Here is a 21,821-nt window from a genome sequence, read left to right as displayed (position 1 = left end):
ATATGAATAACACATTTGTCACTGTGCTCAAAACCGTTTACGCTTAAAGTTAAAGTTTTTGCCAACAGAAAGGCGGTGCTCTAAATCTCTAATGGTATTACGAAGAGCTGCAATTTCCTTATTTTTCTCTTCTTGAAGATGCTGAAGCTTCTAAATGAAGCAGAAAAAAATGTTAATACAACTCATAAATAATGAGATTAGGTATAAGGAATGACCAAAATATCAAAAATACAATTCTAGTTAAAGCTTACATAAAAACTCTACTTTGAAAGGTTATAACTTCAATTGTATGTAATTTGAAGGGGAAAAATAGCATAAGGATACAAGAAAATAATTAAATGTTTTAAATACATATTAAGTAATTTTAATGGAAAAAAGGAAATTAATTTCTTAAGTTATAATCATGGGAGAAAACTTACATACCCTTCTGTAGATACTCTGGGGCAAAACAGTAGCATCTGCATATGATTTTGATTTGCTCTGAACTCTTGCTAGTTTGGCATCAAACTGAACCAAATTTAAAAAGAAAGGTATTAGAATCTTCTAACTGGAAAGTTTTTTTTTTTTTGGATTATGGGGTTTGAACTCAGGGCCTGGGCACTATCTTTGAGCTCTTTTGCTCAAGGCTAATGCTCTAGCACTTTGTGCTAAAGCTCCACTTCTGGTTTTCCGGTGGTGAATTGGAGATACAAGTCTCATGGAATTTCTTGCCTGGCTTTGAGATCATATCTCAGTCTCCTGAATAGCTAGGATTACAGGCGTGAGCCACCATTGCCCAGCAACAATTATTTCTTATAAGCATAATCAATGATATCCTTTGGCACAGACTTTGTAATTCAAGTGCATTCCATGTATAATAGATAATAAAGCCTTTAAGAAACCATTTTATTATTTATTGATTTATTTTTGCCTGTCCTGGGGCTTGAATTCAGGGCCTAAACACTGTCCCTGGCTTCTTTTTTTTTCAAATTTTTATTATCAAACTGATGTACAGAGAGGTTACAGTTTCATACGTTAGGCATTGGATACATTTCTTGTACTGTTTGTTACCTTGTCCCTCATACCCCCCTCCCTCCTCTCCCTTTCCCTTTCCCCCCATGAGGTGTTCAGTTCACTTACACCAAACAGTTTTGCAAGTATTGCTTTTGTAGTTGTTTGTCTTCTTTTACCCTGTGTCTCTCAAATTTTGGTATTTCCTTTCAATTTCCTAGTTCTAATACCAGTATACACGGTTTCCAAAATACTCAGATAAGATTACAGAGATAGTGTAGGTACAACCACAGGAAGGTGATACAAGAACATCATCAATAATAGAAGCTACAGATACACATGGGATGTTGAAAGTAGTTACAACTGTGATATAACAATCGTTTCCATAACATGGAGTTCATTTCACTTAGCATCATCTTATGTGTTCATAAGGGTATAGCTATTGGGCTCTTGTGAACCTCTGCTGTGACTAGCCTAAACCTGTGCTAATTATTCCCAATAAGGGAGACCATAGAGTCCATGTTTCTTTGGGTCTGGCTCACTTCACTTAGTATAATTTTTTCCAAGTCCTTCCATTTCCTTACAAATGGGGCTATGTCATTCTTTCTGATAGAGGCATAAAATTCCATTGTGCATATGTACCACATTTTCCTGATCCATTCGTCTACTGAGGGGCATCTGGGTTGGTTCCTGGCTTCTTTTTGCTTAAGGCTAGCACTCTACCATTTGAGCCACAGTGCCACTTCTGGCTTTTTCTGTTTATGTGGTGCTGAGGAATCAAACCCAGGACTTCATGCATGCAAGGTAAGCACTCTACCGCTAAGCCATATTCCCAGCCCAAGAAACAATTCTAAAGAAAAAAAGGACATCTGGCTACATGTTAAAATTACCTGGGGAGGGCTGGGAATATGGCCTAGTGGCAAGAGTGTTGCTTCATATACATGAAGCCCTGGGTTCGATTCCCCAGCACCACATATGTAGAAAACGGCCAGACGTGGTGCTGTGGCTCAAGTGGCAGAGTGCTAGCCTTGAGCAAAGAGAAGCTAGGGACAGTGCTCAGGCCCTGAGTCCAAGGCCCAGGACTGGCCAAAAAAAAAAAAAAAATACCTGGGGAGCTTTAAAATTACCAAATGCCTGGTGCTATCATAAACCCTGGGTGTAATCTTTCCATGTAAAGTATGACTTTTTTTCTTATTTTGCTGGGGATTAATTCAGGTTCTTCCTTGTACATGCTCTACCACTGGGCTATGTGATTCTTCCATAGCTGAGAAGCTAGTTTCAATTAAAGGTAGATAAAAGTATTTCCCATTACCATGAGTGTATTTTTTGTCAGGAAGATTTGTAGAGACTTTTGAGTTTTTTTGATTTGATTTTTCAACTTAGTTAGAATTTTTGCTCATTTGAATTAAACTGAATCAAGTTAAAATATTCTCATAGGGCAAAGTTGCAGGATATAAAATAAACCTTCAAAAATCAATGGCCTTTCTCTATGCTAACAACCCGAAGACCGAGGCTGAAATCAGGAAAGCAACTCCTTTTGCAATAGCCCCCCAAAACATAAAATACCTAGGAATAACCTTAACCAAAGAAGTGAAAGACCTCTTTGATGAGAAGTTTAAAAGCTTGAAAAATGAAATTAAGTCAGAACTAAGAAAATGGAAAAACCTCCCATGCTCCTGGATTGGGAGGATTAATATAATCAAAATGGCAATATTGCCAAAAGCTATCTACAAATTCAATGCAATACCCATTAATATCCCAACACCATTCTTTAATGAAATAGAGGAAGCAATCCAGAAATTCATATGGAACAATAAAAGACCTAGAATAGCAAAAACACTCCTAAGCAGAAAGAACAGTGCTGGAGGAATTACAATACCCAACTTCAAGCTGTATTATAAAGCTATAGTAATAAAAACAGCTTGGTATTGGCACCGGAACAGGCCTGAAGACCAATGGAACAGAATTGAAGACCCAGAATTGAACCCACAGAACTACGCCTACTGAATCTTTGATAAAGGAGCTAAAACAATAGTATGGAAGAAAGATAGCCTCTTTAACAAGTGGTGCTGGCAAAACTGGCTCAACACATGCAACAAACTAAAACTAGATCCTTATATATCACCCTGCACCAAAATCAATTCCAAATGGATTAAAGACCTTGAAATCAAAACAGACACCCTGAAAACACTAAAGGAAGGAGTAGGAGAAACACTTGGGCTCCTTGGAGCAGGACGGAACTTCCTTAACAAAGACCCAGAAAGGCTACAAATCAAAGAAAGGTTGGACAAATGGGACTGCATCAAACTGCAGAGCTTCTGCACGGCAAAGGACATAGCTCGCAAGATAAACAGAAAGCCCACAGACTGGGAGAAGATCTTTACCGGACATTCAACAGACAAAGTCCTCATCTCTAAAATATATGCAGAACTAAAAAAATTACCTTCTTCCAAAACAAAACCGCAAAGAACCAATAGCCCCCTCATCAAGTGGGCTAAAGACTTACAAAGAAACTTCTCTGATGAGGAAATGAGAATGGCCAATATACATATGAAAAAATGCTCTACATCACTGGCCATAAAGGAAATGCAAATCAAAACAACATTGAGATTCCATCTCACCCCAGCAAGAATGTCATATATCAAGAAAACTAATAATAGCAATTGTTGGAGGGGATGTGGCCAAAAGGGAACCCTACTTCATTGTTGGTGGGAATGTAAACTGGTTCAGCCACTCTGGCAAGCAGTATGGAGATTCCTCAGAAGGCTAAATATAGAACTCCCCTATGACCCAGCAGCCCCACTTTTGGGTATCTATCCAAAAGACCACAAACAAAATCACAGTAATGCCACCAGCACAACAATGTTCATCGCAGCACAATTTGTCATAGCAAGAATCTGGAACCAACCCAGATGCCCCTCAGTAGACGAATGGATCAGGAAAATGTGGTACATAAACACAATGGAATTTTATGCCTCTATCAGAAAGAATGACATTGTTCCATTTGTAAGGAAATGGAAGGACTTGGAAAAAGTTATACTAAGTGAAATGAGCCAGACCCAAAGAAACATGGACTCTATGGTCTTCTTTATTGGGAATAATTAGTACAGGTTTAGGCAAGTCATAGCAGAGCATCACAAGGCCCAATAGCTATACCCTTATGACCACATAAGATGATGCTAAGTAGGGCTGGGGATATAGCCTAGTGGCAAGAGTGCCTGCCTCATATACATGAGGCCCTGGGTTCGAATCCCCAGCACCACATATACAGAAAATGGCCAGAAGTGGCGCTGTGGCTCAAGTGGCAGAGTGCTACCCTTGAGCAAAAAGAAGCCAGGGACAGTGCTCAGGCCCAGAGTCCAAGCCCCAGGACTGGCCAAAAAAAAAAAAAAAAAAAAAAAAGATGATGCTAAGTGAAATGAACTCCATGTTATGGAAACAATTGTTATATCACAGTTGTAACTACTTTCAACGTCATATGTGTATCTGTAGCTTCTATTATTGATGATGTTCTTGTATCACCTTCCTGTGGTTGTACCTACACTATCTCTGTAATCTTATCTGAGTACATTGAAACCGTGTTTACTGGTATTGGAAGTAGGTAATTCAAAGGGAATACCAAATTTGAGAGACACAGGGTAAAAAAAGAGAATCAACTACAAAAGCAATACTTGCAAAACTGTTTGGTGTAAGTGAACTGAACACCTACGGGGGGGGGGGGAAGTGAAAAGGGGGGAGGGAAGGGGGTATGAGGGACAAGGTAACAAACAGTACAAGAAATGTATCCAATGCCTAACGTATGAAACTGTAACCTCTCTGTACATCAGTTTGATAATAAAAATTTGAATTAAAAAAAATTCTCATAGGCTCTTCTTACAAGAAGTTCCCTCCTCCTCCCCCCCCAAACCCCAACATTCCCTTGTAATTCTTCCTTTCAGATTTAGTTTGATATAGACACTGTGAAAGACTAAACTCTTTACAAGATTGTGTTTAAGGAGAGGAATGATAGTTATAATGAGGACAAACAACAAAAGTTCTGGGTACCAGTCAGATAGCATAGCTAAACTCATAGACATGCAACAAGGTTCAGTTAGCAAAGAAAATGCAAATTCCCAGCCAGTAGATTAGAAGGTGGTTATAAATGGTGAGACAGCCTACTGTATCTCAGCTGGCCATCCAGTGTTCTCTTTCATTTGTGGGTACACTTAGAGGGTGGTGGAAGCAGAAGCAGCAGTTCAGTTGACTTCAGTTGACTTCTAATGTCAATATAAATTCCTTTTCTGCCCAATGATGGAAAATAATGCTTAATCTAACACTCTAAAAATCTAGAAAAGTTCTAGAAAAGAAAGAGTAAATTGCCTTAACTAAAGTGGGAGTTGAATGAGGAGAAGTAATGGAATAATGGAGAGGGGTTGGTAGAATTTCAGGGAAAAAATTAAAGGCAAAATTTTGTCAAAATATCAGCATCTCTGAGATTCTTTTAGGTTAAATAGCCTGCTGAAAAGGTATTAGAACAAAGTGCTAGGTCCTCTGCCTAGAAGATACTTTATTTGTAATCTCTTAGAATTTTTTCTCAAGAAATTTGGTTTATTTGTACTTATATAGTTTCACAGAAATTTAGTCGGTAGATATTTATTCATTTTTAATCCCAAATAATTGGTTTACTAAAAGTTCCACAATTTCTGCTAGGGAAAGACCAATACTGAAGATCTGAAAATTAGAAATGAGCTCTCCATGTTGGAAAGGTGGTTTGATGAAATCTAAATATACTTGATTTTAAAATGCAGGAAATTCCTGAGTTGTTGGGGGAAACAACATTGTGGGAACCAGGACCTCCCAGAAGGTTCTACCTACATGTCAGATGCAGTGTAGCCACTCAAGGCAGTGTGGCCCACAGCTGCTTGTTGGTTGAGCCTTTGCTGAAAAATTTCAGCCTTGGCTGAATGATGGGCACACAAGCAGTCCTCTAACAGGATCATTGCTAGTCCTGGAATGCATCTCAATGTGATTAAAATTATCAAAGCATAGTTTAGACTAATGAAAGTGTCCTCAAGTTTGGCAGATTCTTTGAAAACTTACCTCTATACGTAGTTTCATTATTTCGTTTTGTTTTTCATTTTCTTGAGCCCTTAATTTTGTATTTAACTCCGAAATCTCCATTTCCTTTTTCTCTATTTGTTCTTTGTGTTTTTCTTCATTGAATTCAACTGAATAAAACAAAAATTCAGTGATTGAAAAATTAAAAACCATGTTTTTATTTCTTCAGTATTTTAAAGAATTCATAGGAGGGGGCTGGGGATATGGCCTAGTGGCAAGAGTGCTTGCCTTGTATACATGAGGCCCTGGGTTCGATTCCCCAGCACCACATATACAGAAAACGGCCAGAAGTGGCGCTGGGGCTCAAGTAGCCTTGAGCAAAAAAAAGCCAGGGACAGTGCACAGACCCTGAGTTCAAGGGCCAGGACTGGCCAAAAAAAAAAAAAGAATTCATAGGAGGTAAATTTCATTCATAAAATATATTTTAAAAATTGCTTTATATGGTAGCTGGGAATTGGTGGTTAATACCTTCAAGCCTAACCATTGCTCTTTAGGGGCATATGTTACCCTACAAAACTCCCAGAAAATGGAGCAAAGTGTTGGGATGGCCTTAAAGCTCAAGAGAAAGCAATAACCAAGACTAGGAGTAATGGAAATGCCACAACTGCAGAGACTACAGAAAAGAATTCAGAGGTTATAGAATGCTTTCATGGATATATTATGTGAAACAGAGGTAAAGGGAAAGGGTACAGGGGATGAATATAGATGAAGTCCACTTTCTCTCTCTCTCTATGTGAAAATAGATCAATAAAACCAGATGAAATTATTTCAATAAAGAGGATGATATGGGGATATGATAAGGGTGAACATTTTTCCCTAGGTGCATTTCTGGGCTTCAATTTGCCTATTTTTAGGAGTGTACCACTATGCTCAGATTCTTCAACTGAATTGGAGTTATTACACACTTTCTGCCTGGGCTGGCGTTGAACTCTGAACTTCCTGATCTGAATCTTCCATGAGCTGGAATGACAAGATTGTCTACCTATTGAGAATGAGTCATGAAATTTCTGCATAGGTTGGCCTTGAGCCATGATCTTTCTGATCTCAGCATTCCAAGTAGGCAGGATTATAGGCATGAGCCACTGATGCCTAGATGAGAGGGTGAATTTGTTATCTTGATATATTATATGTATATATGGAAAAGTCACAACAAAACTCCTTTGTTCAACTCATACTTGTTAATAAAATAGCAAAAATAAAATAAATAGCACTAAAAGGAATATTGGTTCTTACTGAACAAATATCTATTGTAATGTCTTAGAACTCAGTAAATTAAAAAACAACTCACCTTTTTTTTGCAAATCCTGATAAAGCTTGCTTATTTCTATCTTATGTACTTCTTCTTTGGTTTTCATTTCATTTAGAAGTTTGGCAATATTCTTCTTATATTCCTAGATATTAATATATACATTTAAATTTAAGCATGAATACATAATATTTTATTAACTAGGAGGATAAATTTTTCCGTTTGTATTGATTTTTGATATGCAGTCATAGCTAATGCTAGTACCTGCATAAGAATGCAGTACATCATCTATGCAAAGAATGTGCTCTTCCCCTGAGCTACATGCCCAAACCTGTAACAATACCTGGAGGGTAAAGCATTGACCACTGCTTGAATAATAACCTTTGAGAAAGTGCAATTGTTTTTTTGTATTTATAAATGTTCATTTTCTCTTTCTTTTTTTATTTTGGTGTTGATCCTGGCACTTGAACTCACTCCTGGGTGCTGTTCCTGAGTTTGTTTTGCTTAAGGCTAGTGCTCTACCACTAGATACATAGCTCCACTTCTGGCTTTTTCTGAGTAGTTTATTGGAGATAAGCATCTCACTGACTTTCCTGTGCCAGCTGGCTTTGAACTGTGATCTTCAGATCTCTTATAGACTTTCCTGCCCAGGATGACTTTGAACTGTGATCCTCAGATTTCAGTCTCCTGAGTAGCTATAATTACAGGTATGAGCCAGTGGCACCCAAGTAACTTTAATTGAGGAAAAAGTACCTACATTTACACTACACAACTTTTTAAAATGTATTTATCCATGATGGGATGGTAAAACAAAAAATTAACATACACATTATCTCACATACCTTTTGAACTAAGACCATTTAAAATTTATTCTTTGCAATTTTTGAGTATATTATATATTTTTATTAACTATAATCACCACATTGTACAGTAGGGCAAATTTATTCCTAACTGAAATTTTGCATTGCTTGATCAATATCTTGCCAGTCACAGTTCTCCAACATCCATAGTCTCTATGAGTCACATTGTTTTAAGGTACTGTGTTATATACTCTGTAATTGCTCTTACTATACTGTTCCTAAAGGAGGTAAGAAAATGTAGCAGAGATTTTCATGGCCCTTGGAAACAATTAATTTGGGATCCACATAAGATATTCCCTCTATGATGGGGCAATAATTACCCTAATCACAAAACATATAGGCTAAATTTGTTTCATAATCAAAAGTTTAAAAAGTGCTGGTCAACAGAGTATCTAGAGATGCTATTAACACTACTTGAAAATATGTAGCAAAAGAACTGCATCTCTTCTTGGTAGGTAGATACAGTAATGCAAATGATAAATTAATAGATTCTGTTTCGTAAAAAGATTAAGATCTCACTGGTAAAACAAATGTTCATTTTTTAAAATATTTCTGAATACATAGAGGTACAAATACATATGTCCACATAGACATAAACCTTGGCTATGCTTATTAATAAAGATAACCTTTTTTTCTTATTGGAACAAATAAATGCTCTGCAAGGACTTGAATGAATGCAAATGCTGTCTAAGTTTACCTGTTCATGGGATTTTAACTTTTCTTTCATAAGATCAGCATTTCTTTTTAGTTGTTCATTTTCACCTGTGTAAAAATAAAAATAAATGGGCATACATGTAATATTCTTTAGTCATGTATATATTCAATAAACATGTGTCCAGCACTGTGCCATATTATTAAATATAGTTGCTTCACTGCATTTGTGTACCAAAAATATAAGCCAGGTGCTGGTGACTCACACCCGAAATCCTAGCTACTCAGGAGGCTGAGATCTGAGAATCACAGTTCAAAGCCAGCTCAGGCGGAGACTCTTATCTCTAATTAATCACCAGAAAACTTGAAGTGGTGCAGTGATTCAAAGTGTTAGAACACTAGCCTTGAGAAAAAGCTCAGAGATAGTGTGCAGGCCTCAAGTTCAAGCTCCATGGCCAAGAAAAACCAACCAAACAATAAGTATATATATATATATTATAAAAAACTTGTGTCTATACTAAATATGTATAGCCTTCTTATGCAGGTATTAAGTGATCCTCTGCTAAAGTAGAGAGGATGATGTAAATAGGTTATATGCAAATACTGTGCCATTTTATGTAAGAGACTTGAGTATCCATAAACCTGATATTTGCAGGGATGCTAGAACCATCCCCCACTGGAAAACATCTCAAATGTTTTAGAAACAAATGTAAGAACTATCATGACGTATAAAACACCTCCGGATGCCCATGACAGACGGATTATGACTAAATTGTTCTGTTCAGCACAGCATTGCTTATTACATAATCATTTAGGAAAGTATGAACAAATCCAAATTAAAAGGAACTTTCAGTCAGGAGTGTTAATATTTCTATTTTAAAGGTTTTCAAAAATCCAACTTTTGTTACATATTTTGCTCACCTTTCAAATTGTGTTGATATTCAATGGTCTGTTGTAGCCCTTTTATCATATTATGAAGAGTAGTACATTCTAAAACATAAAGATGAATTTGTATGAAAAATCCTTCCTTTTAATTTCTCAAGTGAAATAATTAAATTACACTTACGTAACTGACAATAGTGAGATCTTAATAAATAAGCATCTCAGTGTAAATTACATACTTTTAAATCACCTTTTATGTCAAATAAATACCAAGATTTAGTAATGAGTTTCTAAAGGCACAGTATACTAGGGATCTTCCCTGAAAGCATACCTGGACAAGTCTGGGGACCATGACTGATTCTATACAAATCATCTATGAAAAGAACATTCTAAGGATAGTACAGCTGTATCCTTCTCGAATAGGACAATTCTCTATTACTTAATGGTACAGAACTAGAGATGGTGAGGTGTAAGATGGTATCTCCCATAATCACTGTCAGCCAACATATTAGCATTCATGCTAGTAAGCAGACAATAAATAGAAAGATTAAAAGCCCATTGGTAGTACTGTATGGCACTGACAACATTGGTACCAATGGCTTCTGAAATAAGGGGAGATATAACTTTCACCCCAAAAGTAAGAACATTTACACTCAAGCCTTTATTACAATCTTGGTCACCACCAGCAGCGTCCACATTTTTGATGCAGAACAGTGGTGAAAATTTCTGTGACTTAGTGCACTTAGTTGTAAGGTCTATAATAGCAGGGACTATTTGTGTTTTGTTTATCATTTCTTCCATGACTAAGAGTTATGTTCCACAGTAGTAATCTACAAATATTTGCTGGTTGGTTGATAGAACAATAGGAAATATCTTTTTTCAATAGGCAATATTACAGTAAGCTGGAGCAGGGAAGGGATAAGTGAAGCAGCTCTGGAATAAAAATAATCTGCATTTCATTGACTGAAAGAATCAATACTCGTTGCAGCATTGTTTACCATAGCTAAGATATGGAATAAACCCAGATGCCCCTCAGTAGATGAATGGATCAAGAAAATGTGGTATATGTACACAATGGAATTCTATGTTTCCATCAGAAAGAATGACATTGCCCCATTTATAAAGAAATGGAAAGACTTGTAAAAAATTATATTGAGAAGCAAGCCAGACCCAAAGAAACATAGGCTGCATAGTTTCCCTCATTTGTAATAACTGGAATATGTCTAGCAGAGGACTGATTCTTAGCAGAGGATCACAAAAGCCCAATAGCTGGGTGCATATGACCATATAAAATTATGCATATCAAAATGAACTCCAAGAAATGGACACAAGAGGATTTTTTTTAAAAGTGTATTGTTTGCAGTTTCTTCCCCCTCTTTGTTTTATTCCCTGATGTCACTGTTTTTGATGCCTGTACCCTTTTTCTTGTATATAAGCTTATCTGTTTGGGGGAAGAAAAGGGAAATCACAGAAAAGACGTGGCAAAGGGTGAACCAATGCAACAATGATACTCACTAGACACTATGTTGGAAATGAACTTAACTTGGGAGGAAGGTGGGTCATGGAGGGGGAGAGTGGGTGAAAATGAGGGAGGGGGTAACACTGTTCAAAAAGAAGTAACAGTAACAGTAATACTTGAACATCACCTTTACAATAAAAAGAATAAAAGACAGTGCTTATGCAAAGCACTTTGGTAGAAACAAACAAACAAAAAAGAATGAATATTGTGACTGGAGAATGCAAAACTGTTTATCTTTTGGTTTGATTCAGCCTCTATCTACTTTCAAGTAAGCTGGCAGAAACCAAAGCATTTGCAAACATTGAAAGCTTTATAGGAGGTTCTGTTTGTAGCCTTTCCCACTTTTCTGTTCTCCCTCTACCATTGACTTACACAAAATTTTCAACATCTCTCTTTTCTGTCTTCCTATTTCCAAGTTATATAATGATGGTTAAATTATATTTGATAGGCATTAGCTGAGATCCAGTCTCTCATATGTTACTGAGTTAGATGCTACAACTGAATAATCAAAAGATAATATTCCTTGTTACCATTTGTCTTTGTCTTTTCTACTATAATGAATTGAGCAGTTAATGAAATACGGTACTGTTACCTTAGTGATGGGAAAACTAAATACAGTTCTGCAACTGAAACTATGTTAGATATTTTTTAAATGTGTATTTAAAATTTTTGTACACAAGGTGGCTCTCTCATCACATTTTTTCTATATGAGAACTGGGTCCTTAAGGAATCAATTCTTCATAAGAGAGACTGCATTCAACAATTTCGAATATAGCTTTTTCTCTCTGCAAACCTTAACACATTATATTTCTCTTGGATTTTACAGATCAAAGAATACTCTCATTGAATTCTTCCTAAAAATCAGAACAGAATATGTATCAATTAACTTAGTAAATCAATGATCATTTTGAACTCAATTTAGACTATAACCTTAGCAATTGGAAATACTAAGTGCAATGAAAACATTACTATAGACCTGAAATGATTCTATGCCCATGTGTTAAAGGTTTGGTCCTTAGTCCATAGGGAGGTGGTAAAAAAAAAAAAAAGCATAATGTAGGAAGAGGAAATTAGGTCATGTGGGAATACCTTCAAATGGGATTGGGGAACTATGGTCTCTTCCTTTCTATGTTTCACACCTAGGTATGAAGCAAATAGGCCTACTCTGTCCCATGTCCCATCATGATGTGTCACTATAGACCCAAAGCAACGGAGCAACTGGTCACATGAAAACTGCAGACCTGTAAGCCAAAGAACGGTAGCAGGTGCTGGTGTTCCTCTTCCTCCTCCAACTTCTTCTCTTTCTCTTCTTCCTCCTCTTCTTTTTTTGTGCTAGTACTGAGCCCTAAGCTGTCCCTTGATTTTCTTTATTCATGGCCAGCGCTCTACCACCTGAACCACAGATCCATTTCCAGTTTTTGGTGGTTAACTGGAGATAAGAGTCTCAAAGACATTTCTGCCTGGCCTAGCTTTGAACTATGACCTTAGGTCTCAGCCTGCTGTGTAACTAGGATTATAGGTCTGAACCACCAGCGCCTCGCAGTTCTTTTCTTTTTAAGTTGATTTATTTCATGTATTCTTTATAGTAACAGAAGCTGACTAACACAGTTAAATAAAGGATGTTCTATAGTAATTAGTTCTCAATGCTAACATTATCTCCATACAAGGTGATCCAACAATTACAGCAATTGCAAAGCTTATGTCCCCACAAAACAGTATATATAGATATTTATAGAAGCTTTCTTCTTAATAGTCAAAATTAGGATGAAACCAAGGTGCCTTTGAACATGTGAATAAACTGTGGTACTTGTAATACAATAAAAACAATTTTATTATTAAATCACACATATACATGGAGTAACCTTAAATGCATACTACTAAGTGAAAGGAGACAAATCTGGAAAGTATAAATATTTTATGGTCCCAGCTATATGACAGTTGCAAAAAGCTGAACTGTAGACTTAATGAAAAGATCAGTAATTTTCAGGGATTCAGAGGGATGAAGGGACTTTTTAGGGCAGTGAAATTATTAATCAGATTCTATAATAGTAGATACACATCACAACCTAGAGAATGTACAGCAAATGAGCACTGATGTAAATGTTTGTTACTGTGTCAACAAGGTAGCCTCATTAGTCTATAACAATTGTGCCACAAAAATGTAAGATGCTGATCATAGGGAAACTGAGGGGAATGGGAGAATATATAGGAGTTCTGTTCTTTCACTCATGTTTTCCTGTAAATGTTAAAACTGCTTCCAAATGTTTACTAAGCTGGGTGCTGGTGGCTCACTCCTGTAATTCTGGTTACTCAGGAGGCTGAAATCTGAGGATGGAGGTTCAAAGCTAGCCTGGGCAGGAAAGTCCATGAGACTCTTATCTCCAATTAATCACCAAAAAGCTGGAAGTGGAGCTGAGCCTCAAGTAGCACAGTGCTAGCCTTGAGCAAAATAGCTCAAGGACAGTACCCAGACTCTGAGTTCAAGCCCCAGGATAGCAAAAAAAAAAAAGTTTAGTAAATTAAAAAAAAAAATCAAACTAACAAATGCTTTACTGATTCCTAAATGTTGTATCACACACTTAGGAAAACTTTTCCTTTATAAAAATAAAAAAATAATTTAATTCCAGTTTTTTGTGGTTTCATCTTTTTTGGCACCAACTATTTCGGATATACATGAAAACTGGGAATATCACAGACTTACCTCAATGAGATACAGGTAAGTCTATTTACAAGAGTTGTTTAATTCTATTATTAACACTTTACATCAGTGTGATAGCTTTCTTATAATTATTGAATCAATGACAAACTATTATAAAACAAAATTCATACTTCATTCATATTTCCTCCATTTTTACCCAATACCCCTTTTCTGTTCTAAGATTGTACCCATCAACCTCATTTTACCTATTTGTCATGCCTTTGTGGGCTACTCTTGGTTATGACAGTTCTGTCTCCTTAATAGTTTTCTTAAGTACTGCTCAGGAATTTTGCAATATTCTTCTTTGGTTGTTTGTGTGGTATTTATCTCATGAATAGACTGAGGTTATGGGTATGAGGAGGAAGATTGCAGAGGTAAGGTGTCATTTTCATCACATCATATCATCATATATATAAAAGGACTTCTGGAAGTTTATTTTATACTTGGGATATACTTAAATACTATTTTACTTATTTTGCTGCTCAAATTGTTCCAGCTTAGTACTTTCAGTTGGCTTCCATCATGAGGGTTTTATTATCTCATTGAACATTTTCTTACTTTTTGGCTCTAAAAGATGCTTTAGGTTTTATTATTTATTTCCTGCTCAGTCTGAGACTCAGCCGGTTAGTTTTTTTTTTTTTATTAGAGAACGATATTAAAACCAAGACCTGGTCATTATATTCAATGCACATTATGTAAAAAATGAACTATGTAACTGCAAAGTAGGAATGGGAGGGGGAAAAACAACAAGATCTGGGCACTAGATGTGCTCACTACTGACTAGGTCATTTAGCTTCTGGCCTTAGTTGATATAGCAAGAAATAATATACTTTTAGCTTCTGTTTTTTTTTTTTTTTGCCAGTCCTGGGGCTTGAACTCAGGGCAGGGGCACTTGCTCAAGCCTAGCATTCTATCACCTGAACCACAGCAACACTTCTGGATTTTTCTGTTTATGTGACATTGAGGAATTGAACCCAGGGCTTCATGCATGCTAGGCAAGCACTTTACCACTAAGCCACATTGTGGTTCAAACAGTAGAGTGCTTGCTTATATTCATTTTTTTTTTTTTTGGCCAGTCCTGGGCCTTGGACTCAGGGCCTGAGCACTGTCCCTGGCTTCTTCCCGCTCAAGGCTAGCACTCTGCCACTTGAGCCACAGTGCCGCTTCTGGCCGTTTTCTGTATATGTGGTGCTGGGGAATCGAACCTAGGGCCTCGTGTATCCAAGGCAGGCACTCTGCCACTAGGCTATATCCCCAGCCCCTTATATTCATTTTTTTAACACTAAAAATTTTGACCTTCTCATATTTATTTTGCTGTAATTATGAGGAATTCAACTTTTCCCTGTGGTTTTGTAGCGCCATAGTGATCCTTCAATTTGCCATTTCTTAGAGGAGGAGGATTCAGATTACTTAGCTCCTTTTGTTCTATGTTTCTCTATTGGTGAAGAAAGTTAATACACAAGTTTCAATAATCTTTTGGAGCTAAAGAATAAAAACAAGAGGATTCTCTGAAAAGTTCTACATGGATTTAGATCCTTCATAAGAATACATTATATAGTGTCATTCATAATTGTGCCCCCATGAATTACTCCTTTTTCAAGCAGAACACAACTAACCTTTTTTAATTGAGATTTCCTTTGCTTGCATTATTTTTAATAAACTATTAGACTTTGCCAATTGAATATCCAGTAAATTATTCTTTCCACTGTTTTCTAGCATTTTCTGTAGAAAAAAATAGAATATACATGATTATCAAATCAATGCAGCTATTTTGATTATTTTACTAAGTATATGAAAACCAGTGAGAATATAAACCACTTAATATCTGAGTTTAAAATTAAATCTGAAATATAATTTTAAATAAACCAACTTTTGAGTTTATATTTAATTTTGAAAGTAACATGATAGGACTTGGATTATATGTAGCTCAGTAGCAAGGTACTTGCTTAGCATTCATGAGGCCTTGGGTTCCATCCCCTGCCCAGCATGATACTTCCCCTGCCTGGTACCATATCTCCACCATGGTAAAATATTAAAACATTAAATATAAAAAAATTAAAACTAAAATATGATCTAACTTGAGTCACTGCTTTCCAGCTACTCAACTCTCAGCCCCATGGTTAACAAATTCTTAGCCTTGACTAGTATAGACGCTTGTAGACAGAGTCACTTAGAGGGCTGATGAAAGAGGATTTCTTAGGTCCAGTAATCTGTGCCTACCTCAGACAATATATTGAGACTTTGTCTCAAATTAAACAAAAACATAAAACAAACCTTAACAAGTCCAAAACAAACAAGAATAATTCCTTATACATGCTTCCAAACTATTTTATGCCTGTATGCTTATAGAAAATAATCATATTTATTGTCTACACTTAGGCTGTTCCATTTAGCACTATCATCTGAAAAAAGATGTCATAAAAGATGTCATAAAAAGATGTCATAAAAGATCATATATAGATTGACCTCATTCTTTTAAAGAGCTGCACTGAATTTCATTTTTGAAAATGCTATAAATTATTTTACTAGTCTATTAAGGAGAATTTGTTGTGTCCACTTTTTGTTCTACTGCAGATGGTAAATAAACAGTTTTTAACATGCCCTTTGATACATTTATAAACAGAATAAGCTTCTACATACTCTCTTTGTCTCTCTCTCTCTCTCTCTCTCTCTCTCTCTCTCTCTCTCTCTCTCTCTCTCTGTCTCTCTCTCTGTCTTCTTGCCAATCCTATGGATTGAACTCAAGGCCTGGGGTCTGTCCCAGAGCCTCTCTGTGTTCAAGGCTAGAGCTTTACCACTTGAACCATAGCACCATTTCTGGCCTTTTCTGTTTATGTGGTCCTGAGGAATCGAGCTCAGGGCTTCATGTATGCTAGGCAAGCACTCTATTGCTAAGCCAAATTCCCAGCCTCCACATACTCTTTAAAGAGTTAAAAGTCATCATCCATGACCAGTCGTGTTATATATATTTCTAATGTCACTACTGCAGATTTATCTCAACTATCATTCTGTTATTTCATCTGTATAACCATGTATGTGGTAATCTCAAGGGATAAAGCTATTTTTAAATATGATCATAATAACATTATTACATAAAAGTGGACAAGATTTTCTTACTTAAAACATCTAAGAATTTAATAGCTCTCTCCAAGTATATCTCCAAGCTTACTACACTAATTCCTTTCTCACTAATAGTATTTCTCTTCTTTTTTGTTAGGCTAATAATTTAAGAACACTCAAGTTTATTGTTTAAAAAAGCTCATAATGATATCTCAAAACCAGAATAAAAACTCTTTATGGGCAATTTGTGTGTGTGTGTGTGTGTGTGTGTGTGTGCGTGCACACGTGCGGGTGTATGTGATCATATACATGTACATAGAGGAAAAGAAGGAATGGTAAGAAAGAGAAGGAAAACAGCCAGGTGCTATGGGCTCACACTGGTAATCCTAGCTACTTGGGAGGCTGAAGATGAGAGGAGGCCAGCCCAGGTAGGAAAGTTTTGACAGACTCCTTCTCAACCCTTACCTGAACCTAGTGGCACCTGCCTGTGATCCCAGCAACCAAGGGAAGCCTTAAAAGTAGTCAGATCATGGCTTAGGCTTATGCCTGAGTTGGAAAGCAAGACTCATGCCCAGCGGGTTAAAAATTAACCAGAAAAAACAGGACAGGAAGCATGGTTCAGTAGCAAGTACAAGACCCCAAGTTCAAAAAACCTCTACTACTGCCAAAAAAAACCAACAAAAACCAGAATAGGAAAAAACTAAAAAAAAATTAGTCATGATAGTAGGAAATTTAAAGATAAATCTACTTCTCATTAAAACTACTTCTGGCTGAGCGCTGGTGGCTCCTGCCTGCAATCCTAGCTACTCAGGATGTTGAGATCTGAGGATCGCGGTTTGAAGCCAGCCCAGGCAGTAAAGTCTGTGAGAATCTTATCTCCAATTAACCACAGAAAAACCTGGAAGCAGCACTTTGGCTGAAGTGGTAGAACATTAACCTTGAGCAAAAAGGAGCTCAGGGACAGCACTCAAGCTCAGAGTTCAAGCCCCAGGTCTGGTGCCACCCCCCCAACCCCCTGCGCAACCCCCCCCCCCCCAAAAAAAAAACCAAACAAACCCACAACAACAACAAAGAAACTATTTCTGAGCCTGGCACTGGTGGCTCATGCCTGTAATCCTAGCTACTCAGGAGAACCAGATCATGTTTCAATGCCAGCCTGGGCAGGAAAGTCCTTGAGACTCTTACTTCCAATTACTCATTCAAAAACTAGAAGTGGAGCCATGTCTCAAAGTGGTAGAGCACTAGCCTTGAACAAAAGAGCTCAGGAACAGTGTCAGCCCGGAAGTTCAAGCTCTACAACTGACAACAAAGCAACAACAAAATCTATGGGCATTCTAGACATTTAGGTAAGTATTTCTTTAATTTTTCCTACACTCTTCAGTACAAATGAGTCAAACAAGATAGGTTTTATATAGATTTTTCTAAGTGCAAAATATAATAAAATTTATATAAAATAAAATTTACAGAGTACAACCCTTTGCTGCCATTACATACCTTTTCTATGTGTGAGAAGTCATTTATAAGTTTGTCAAGATTCACAGTGCCAATCGTTTTCATACATTCTTCGCTGCTTTGACTCATGTCTGAAAAAATGTAGGATAGATAGTATTTAGTAAGATCTAAAGCATCACAATAGCAACTATAACTCAAACAATGAAGTTCCTGTACTTATAGAGAACCTATTTGAGCTGTTTTACTCAGAACGGTTGCTATACTCCGTATTAACAACTGTCAAATGCATAGGTTTTCTCTAATGCTTGCCATAATAATGTTTTTGCTAAATAAATCTAAAATTAGTGCAATGATATATGAGTACATAGAAATTATTTGCCCATGTTTCTTCTTTAAGAAACAATAATGTCACTAACAATCTCTTTGCCATTAGTATGGATGCTGCATTATTAAATTTGACTCATGACTTTTAAGTGCTAACTATTTTCAATTGATGATGCTAACCACATTTAAGTGTTATATCACAAACATTTTTTGTTATTCTGCTCATGTTTTGTTTGGTAGTCTGTATGGTAAATAGATTATATGCAAATAAGTGTGGTTGAAACAATCTCCCAGGTGCTGGTAGTTCACATATGTGAGCCTAGAGAACCAGGAGGCAGAGATCTGAGGATCGTGCTTTGAAGCCAGACAGGGCAGAAAAGTCCATGAGACACTTACTATCTCAATTAACCACCAAAAAACCCAGAAGTGAAGCTATGGCTCAAGTGATCAAGCACTGGCCTTGAGTAAAAAACTTAGGGCCAGCACCCAGACCTGAGTTCAAGCTCCAGGACTGGCATCACACAAAAAAGTCCCTCACCAATCTTTTTATATTTATATTCCCTTACATATTTTTTTCTAAGAGTAATCTTTGGGAATAGCCAGCTAACTACTGAAGAGTAAGAGTTGTAAGGAATCTATCATAAGAAATTCTTTAAAATTCCAGAGTTAAACTCATCCTGTGAGGATAGAGAAAATGACTTTTGCCTAGTAGAATTTACAAGGTGTCTTGATCAGATCAAGGTTAATACAGTATGGAAGCATGGACATTCGTTTTTAGGGTCCACTCCCCTCCTGGAAATAGAATGGGAAAATATAAAATTGAAACTCAAGTGTTCTAGGTTGAAAAAAATAGCAAATTCTGGTGTGGGAACTAGTTTAAAGTAAAGGATAAGGAAAATTCACAAGGTAATACTTAATAATAATTTTGGGGGGACATATTACTGTTTAGAAAGAAGTACACCAAGACAGACAATACCTGATACTATATTAGGTGAGGATTCTTATTTCCTTCTCTTTTATTAGCAATTTAGTAGTTTTGAAATCCGAATTTTAGCTGTGTATTTTCAATTTATTGAATTATTATACTTTGTATCACACATGTGTAAAACTGTATATGAAATTCCTTAAGTAAAGCTTGATCTGATGGCAGAAAAATGATCCCAACAGTCTTCCTTGATAAATACAAAATGAATTGGTAAGCAAATTTAAAAAAATCACTATTTGATATCATAATTATTCTTTAATGGAACTGTATAATGATCTAAAACAATTAATGCAAAATTCCCTCCAGTCTCCACCTCTTTTTAGTCCCTAATGTTTAAAATGAAAAGGGTTTACCAGAGTTTTGTGTCAGAACAAGATTCCTGAATTTTAATTAGGGATTGATTTCTCCAAACTCAGGTTTTCTAAGAAGATTCAGAGAGTTTCCCCTTAAAAAGCCATTACTAAACATTTGGGGTGGAGCTCAGAGGTCGACTACTTGCCTACTACTTGGGAGCCAGAGGCCTTGGGTTCCATTCTCTTGCACTGCAACAAACAAAAATCTCCATCACTCCATATGCTACTTATTGCATTCTCTCCCTTTTGAAACACTAGCCTAGCAGCCAAATCATCTCTAGGTAATGTAACTGCCTGCTCCTTCAATTTCCTATATCTAGAATTTTCAGTGGAGATGTGTGTGTGTGTGTGTGTGTGTGATATTCTTTGTGATATATATAGAGAGATGTATATGTGTGTGTCATATTCTTTGTGTGATATATATGGAGAGAGAGAGAGAGAGAGAGAGAGAGAGAGGTGTGTGTGTGTGCGTGTGTATGTAATTAGTCGTTGGCAACAAACCAGGTGACAAGCTGGTGGTTTAATGCTTGTTGAACTCTTCAGTGAGCAGTGGACTGATTTATGAGATTTGAGGCTATGCTTAAACTATGTATGTGCACAGGCAAGTGAAGGTTGTAGTTCCTTCTATGGCTTGAACTCCACCAGCTGGAGGCCGGCCTGGGGTCTCTTCCTCTTCTCCCCTTCTTGCAGCCCCTGCCCCCCATCAATCCACTCTCTGGGGTTGGTTCCCGCCCTCAGCATCCGGGGTCCTTCCAGACCCAAGGGAATGAAACACAGGGGTGGAGGTGGGGGTGTGAGAGAGGTTCTTGGGGAAAACCATGGGCAGACCTGGGACACCCATAGGAGGTGTGAAGGAAAAAAGCGGGAATTCGAAGGATTCAGAGACACTTTGGAACTTACCACCGGCTCGAGGCCCGCAGTCCTTCCGGCCCCTGACTCCGCCCTCTCTGAGTCATGTCCGGCCCATCCCTCTCTGCGGTCCTCCCCCAAGGGAAGCAAGTTCCCCCCAACTACCGTTCTGCCTTTCTTCTGGTCCGTGTTCTTCTGGCCCAGGCGGTGCCTTGACCTGGCCGTGCCCCGCCACTCCTGAGTCCTTAACTCACATGCTCTCGCTCCCTTCCGTATCTACTGCTTCTCAGCAGGTGCCAGGTGGCTCAACAGACATCCACCGAGGACTGGGTGAATAACTGTTCCTCCGTCTAAAGAATAAATGGCATTGATTTGTCTTGATCTGTGAGTCAGCACCATTGAAGAAAGAATAATCCATATTTTTACTCATAATTTACAAATAGCCTTTTCTTTTTCTTTTACGGTACCAGACTCAGTAGATTTCTCATCTAGAGACTTGTATTCTTGGCTTAGTGATTAAGGGCATGAGATGAACTCTTGTGTGGGTTCAAGCCCCTGTGCCTTTATTTATGGATGAGAGAGCCCGGGTAAATTCTTAGTTTTACATGCTTCTGCTTCTTTATCTGTAATAGAGTATAATAGTGTCTAACCTGGCCTGTAGTCCTAGCTATTCAGGAGGCAGAGATCTGGGGGTTGCTGTTTGAAACCAATCCAGGAAGGAAAGTTCCCTGAGAGTCTTAGAGCCACTAATCACCAAAAAAGCTGGAAGTAGAGATGTGGCTCAAGTGGTAGAGTACAAGTGGTGAGCAAAAAAAGCTAAAGGACAGTGCCCAGGTCCCGAGTTCAAGCCTCCAC

General features: G+C 37.4%; 1 protein-coding gene across 1 annotated transcript; it reads right to left on the bottom strand.

The window, feature by feature from the left end:
- Positions 1-27: 27 nt before the first annotated feature.
- Positions 28-21,042, bottom strand: Ccdc152 (coiled-coil domain containing 152). The gene is made up of 10 exons (XM_048368096.1): positions 21,021-21,042; positions 20,264-20,306; positions 18,498-18,586; positions 15,560-15,665; positions 9,766-9,834; positions 8,891-8,955; positions 7,376-7,478; positions 6,070-6,197; positions 424-507; positions 28-150 (listed from the first exon to the last, which is right to left on the bottom strand). The coding sequence occupies exons 2-10, from the start codon at positions 20,295-20,297 to the stop codon at positions 28-30; spliced, it is 801 nt and encodes a 266-aa protein (XP_048224053.1). The 5' UTR covers positions 20,298-20,306; positions 21,021-21,042.
- Between the last annotated feature and the right edge of the window lie 779 nt (positions 21,043-21,821).

Source organism: Perognathus longimembris, chromosome 19, assembly GCF_023159225.1.
Source record: "Perognathus longimembris pacificus isolate PPM17 chromosome 19, ASM2315922v1, whole genome shotgun sequence".
In the NCBI taxonomy this organism is placed as follows: Eukaryota; Metazoa; Chordata; class Mammalia; order Rodentia; family Heteromyidae; genus Perognathus; species Perognathus longimembris.
Note: the sequence above shows the minus strand (reverse complement) of the source record. Positions and strands in the feature narration are given on the sequence as shown.

Bases quoted from the DNA above. Each gene is read 5' to 3' on its own strand.
- Ccdc152 (XM_048368096.1), bottom strand. From the start codon at position 20,297: ATGGAACCCAAGGCCTCTGGCTCCCAAGTAGTAG. The intron at 7,479-8,890 runs GTAAACTTAGAC...ATTAATATCTAG, and splicing joins AGTTAAAATCCCATGAACAG to GAATATAAGAAGAATATTGC. The intron at 508-6,069 runs GTAAGTTTTCAA...AATTTGGTTCAG, and splicing joins TAATGAAACTACGTATAGAG to TTTGATGCCAAACTAGCAAG.